This window comes from Myotis brandtii, unplaced genomic scaffold (assembly GCF_000412655.1).
Source record: "Myotis brandtii unplaced genomic scaffold, ASM41265v1 scaffold422, whole genome shotgun sequence".
NCBI lineage: Eukaryota > Metazoa > Chordata > Mammalia > Chiroptera > Vespertilionidae > Myotis > Myotis brandtii.
Genome location: NW_005366171.1, coordinates 600,253 through 605,553, shown reverse-complemented (window position 1 = coordinate 605,553; position 5,301 = coordinate 600,253). Strand labels below are relative to the sequence as shown.

Genomic DNA, 5,301 nt, shown 5'->3' with positions numbered 1-5,301 from the left:
GACCACGCCCCCCAGGGCCCCGCCCCGCCCTGTCACCTTCCCATCCCCGCACCCTTCCCGCCCCAGGAGGCCGCCGGACGGTTCCCGGCTCTCAGTCCTGGGCTTCTCCGGCCCTTCAGCACCATTCCCCGGCGGAAAGAGAGGAAAACGGGGAAGCAGAGAGGGAATTCGTGCCGCGAATTGCAGAGAAAGAAGCCACAGAAAAACCTCTTAGAGGCACACACAGCGCTACTACCCTTTGGATGGCCGGACTCCCGGGCCGGTGCGATTCTGACCCAATTGAGGTTGGCCAGAGGGAAGCCTCTCATTCACTGTCTCCCCCGTCCAACCCCAGCCCGCCCCTCAGTATGGAAGGCCCTGAGGCACCCGAGGGTCCCCATACACTTGAGCCCCTGGACTTGGGGTGGAGGTCCTTCTAGTGGTCAGCGCCATCTAGAGGCCTTGGTGCCCTGCCTTGTGAACAGCTGAGGACAAGAAGCAGCTCCTGGTGCCCAGCACCAAGGCTGGGGTCCACAGACCCAAGAAAAGCGTTGACTGTCTGACCATAGGAACGGATTCTAGAATCTGGGCAGGACCGGGCCCTGAAGACCCGTCCAAAGCCTTCCCCTAGTGCAGTGATGGCGAACCTTTTGAGCTCGGCATGTCAGCATTTTGAAAAACCCTAACTTAACTCTGGTGCCGTGTCACATAGAGAAATTTTTTGATATTTGCAACCATAGTAAAACAAAGATGTATATTTTTGATATTTATTTTATATATTTAAATGCCATTTAACAAAGAAAAATCAACCAAAAAAATGAGTTCGCGTGTCACCTCTGACACACGTGTCATAGGTTCGCCATCACTGCCTAGTGCGTGGCCTGAATCCCCTTTGGTTGTACTGCTAGGTTGTTGCCCTGCCTAGGCCTCCAAGCACTAGTTGCTCGGTTCAGCTGATTAAAATCCCTGTGTGGGCCTCAGATGGCAGTGACACCAGGGACTCTGGCATAGTCCCCAGCTCTGGCAGGAGTCACCACAGCCCTGGCCTCAGTTTTTGTTTTTTTCTCCACATTTCTACAGGCTGGAGTGTTGACAAACGCCACAAGACACATCTTTTTACAAATTACCCCGGTGGTCTGAAATTACCAGTGTGCCCAGAAGATGTACATATGAACAGGACTTAAGCCAGCCTGGCAAATATGAGACTCCGGCCACCGCAGGAACCTGGCCAGAAGCAGACTAAGGGCAAAGCCAGCAGAGGAAGGCTGGGGCCCACAAGAGTTGTGTTACAACAGGACACCCTCCAGTTCTCTTTCACTTCCTTAAAATAGCAGCAGGCAGGCTTCTGTGGAGGAGGCTGCCGCAGTTCAGAGTTCATGGGTGTTCCCAAGTCCCACATGTCATTGCCCCAGGGGATCCACTGCCCAGCCCCCAGCCCCCAGAAGATGCTAGTCTGTTCTCGGAACTATGCCATTGCTCTAAAAAAATCACTTTAAAGAATGGTGTCAGTCACTGACTCTCAAGCATATTTGCACTTTGGAACCACTTTGGAGGAGGGGACTCAAAAATGTATCTGAGTCCCACCTCCAGAAGTTCCGATTTGATGGGTTGGGGGTTTGGCCTGGCATTAGGATTTTTAAAAGCTCCTCAAGTACTTACATGCAGTAAAGTTTAAGAACCATTAGTATAGGTCATAGGGACTTTAATCTGGACTAAAATCCAACAAAAACCCCAGAGCTAAAAGGCGATTTACCTGGAAGAAGCCAAAAGTGTACAAAAGTGGCACATTACTAGGGGCTTCCTGGGGAAAATGTCTTGACCTAAAAGAGTGACTCTAGCTGCAGGAATTTCAGGCACCATGTGGGTTGTTAGTCAAAAGTGCACCCTGCAAAACTATCAATTCAAAAAAACAAAGCAGGTCACAAATGAAAGTCATCCTCTCCTCTGTGCTTCCAAAGGAACCATGTGCCCAGGACTCGCACGTATCTCCACTTGCTAATAACTCTACTCTCCCCTCCTCTGAGAGACAGTTCACATCCCTTCTCCCTGTGAAATGGGTAATCTTCTTTTACCCATAGGGTAGGGAATGTCCCCAAACCCATGGACCGGGTAATATCATCATGTTCATGCATACCTGCCTCATTCCACGATGGATTTGAGCTTTCTGTATCACTCTATTAGAACGGTGGGTAATTGCAAAGTATCCATGGGGTGAGTAATCCCATTCTGCCAACGATCCACTCAAATGCTACAGAGAAGAAAACCTCTCTTCACTGCCTATGGCCCCGGCCTGAGCTTGGCAGAGTCTGGAAAACAGCTGCAAGTATACAAAGCAAACCCTCTCATGTGACCAACCTGGAAGCACAGGGGCCTCCGCACATGACACGGACTGGCACCAGAGCCTGCACTTGTGACCCGAACCTGGCTGAATTGGACTAAGTCGTGGGAACGATTTTGAAGAAGCCCCTCTGGCCAGGCACAGCTGCCCTCTGTCCCCTGTGCCACATGGCATGCCTGCTGTGGCAGGGAGTCACTTGCAGGCTATCTGGCTTCCATCCAGATTCCAGAATATTTACCAAGGGCCTCAGTGTATTGAGGCTTGTTCACCATAAACCCAGGCCTGAAACTGCTTTGCTTGAGGGCATGTAGGCAAATTAACCCGATGAAGTTTGTTTGCTTAGTGTCAGCTTTATTGTATTTCAAGCAAGAAGAGAGATGCTGGGGAATAAAGACCAGATGAGGCTAGAGGTTGGGTCCTCATCCGCAGACTAGTTTTCTGGAGGAAGTAGCTTCTGAAAGGCCTATAGGAAGGTCTTGTGTGAACATGAAAAGTAGTTAAAGGGAAGACCATTATTTTTGGTATGAAATGATGAACGTATTGCTTATAAAGATTGGGTGAACAAACATACATATCGAGTGTCCCCCCCCCAAAAAAATGTATATACACACACTTTGAATAATTATAAAAGCAGTGTTTATTAAAATACATTTCATTTTCAAAATTGAGCTGTTGGCTGTTAAAGGGTGTATACATTTTTTGGAGACACCCTGTATTTGGTGCTTCCTTGGGCAATGACAAAACTATGGGACTTGCAGTATTTTATTGCTCTGCCTTTCATTTTGTAGCTATGTTATTTTAAATGGCTCACCTAAGCTCTTCTCATCTCTAAAATGGCAACTTTAAAGATTTGTTCTGCATACAACACCGTGATAAGAATTAAATGTGTAACAAAGGTGCAAACACTTTGCACCTGGAAGGTGGTATTCAAATGCTAATGTGTTTACCTTATTATTCTATCTGCCTAGCTTGGTAAAGAGGCGGAGCTAGGGGAAATCCAGATCAAACATCAATAAAAAAGCGTACTTTAGTTAGGCAGTAAACATGGAAGAATATCAAAAGGCATTTGTGAAAGAGGAAAGCATCTGAGCAAAGGCCAGAGGAGGGAAAAGCCAGCAGTATCAGAGGATGTCCTGCATGTCTGACTGCTTGGAGGGATGGATGGGGTGGGTAGAGTTAGAGTCAATGCTAGCAAAAGAAAAGGCTGGGAGCAAACTGGATCAGAATGTGGAGGGCCTTGATCGCAAGACGTTTGGACGGGTAATGGAAGTTGTTGAAAATTTCTGAATGCCAGACTCTCCTTTAAGCTCTTGGAAGATCTCTAAGGCAGCAACATCTGGGAGGAGGCACATGCATTCCGACTTCTAGACCCTCTCACTGTGTGTGATTAGAGGGAGACAGTATTGCAAAGGGGCTGTGGCCTCAGTATCCTGGAGAGCAGTTTCCAAGGCCAAGGCGCTCTCCCTCCGGCTGTAATGCGTTACTTCACAGGCTGCTTTCTCTTTGTCTGGAGTTTGTAAATGATCTGGTTTCCATCATTCCAGGCATAGAGCTGCTTATCTCTGGCGTTGTAATGGATCATGGAATGACTTCTCGGCCGCCTGGGAAAGAACAAGTTGGGCAGATCCTCCTCACTGATAGTGCCCCGTGGGTCATAGACACAGGTGATGCGATGCGGGCCGTGGCCACCAGAACGATAGACCACATAGAGGACCCCACACAAGAGGAACCCAGCTTCAGCGTCCTGGCTGCTGCATGGAGTGTCCCATGAGTGTTCCACTCCGAGTGTGCCAGGCTCAATTTTTGTGAGAACCAAGTGGGCATGGAGGCCTGGCCCTGCGTGGATGGCCCAGAGCCCGTGTTCATCGACGGCCAGGTCAATGTAAGTTGAAGGGGAGTGCTGGTAGACCAGGGCTCGGCCTGCCCCTCCTGGGAGCAGCATCCGATCCTCCACAGTCTTCTTCTGCAGATTGTATTTGACTATCTCATTGGGAGTCCCTTGATTATGAAAAAATAGGAAACCTTTGTAGACCACTTGGCCTGTTCCCTGCCAGGAATGTGGTAAGATCAGCTTCCGGGGGCGTGGCTTGGTGCTATCTTCCAGGAGTGCCCCCATGTTTGCAAATTCCCGAACGGTGTTGTTTCTGGATCCGATTAAGAAATAAACCTTTGGAGAGTTGCTGACAGCATCTTTCATCCAAGAGCCATCTGTGTCCAGAGTCTTCTTCACTATTTTCAGAGACTTTATGCCCATCAGCATGTTGTCACAGCCTGGCCAAACAGGAGAAAAAGGGAAGGTTACTTTATAAACATGAAATATCTGCTTTTCTCAAAGATGGCTTTTTCCCCCTTCATTGTCTAGAATGAAGTTATCACATAGATCAATGACAATTTATGGTATGATTCAATGAATCAAATAATTAAATGAGTAAATGGGCCTCTGCTAAGGGAGTTGCTGTCCAGTTAGAAGAGTCAACATTTCATTCAAGTCAGGATACGAACAGCCACTTGCTGTCAAAAGCCCTGTTCACTCTCTAGAGCACTTGGGGGTTGAGACAGGGAGAATGACTTAGGTGTGAAGCTGCCTAATTCAATTCCATTTGCCAAGGTTTTATTGGATATCTTAGCATATAATACTCCCAGAACAGTGCTAAATATTAAGGGTAAAGAAATCTATTTCTGACATTGCCATGAAAACAGAACAAAACATGCCTTAGCTAAGATAAGAGACACTTGGAGCAGAACCAAATCACCCCAGTTCAACCCAGCCTAGATCAACAAACCCTAATTCAATCACAGACCATGAGAACAAATGATTGTTGTTTTAAGTTATTCAGTTTTGGTGTTGTTTGTTCCACAGTATTTTTGAAGCAATAGATCTCTTTTCTACTGTATAATCTCTCTCTCTCTCTCTCTCTCTCTCTCTCTCTCTCTCTCTCTCTCTCTCTCTCTCTGTCTTTCTCTCTCTCTCTCTCTCTCTCTCT

The 5,301-nt window shown here is 47.6% G+C and overlaps 1 protein-coding gene across 1 annotated transcript in view; it reads right to left on the bottom strand.

Moving 5' to 3' along the window:
* Positions 1 to 3,328: 3,328 nt before the first annotated feature.
* OLFML1 (olfactomedin-like 1) overlaps positions 3,329 to 5,301 on the bottom strand; it is a 28,526-nt gene continuing 26,553 nt past the window's right edge. The window contains exon 5 of the mRNA XM_005873929.2: positions 3,329 to 4,588. Within this exon, the coding sequence (XP_005873991.1) occupies positions 3,798 to 4,588 (791 nt within the window). The 3' untranslated portion in view covers positions 3,329 to 3,797. The remainder of the gene's footprint in view (positions 4,589 to 5,301) is intronic.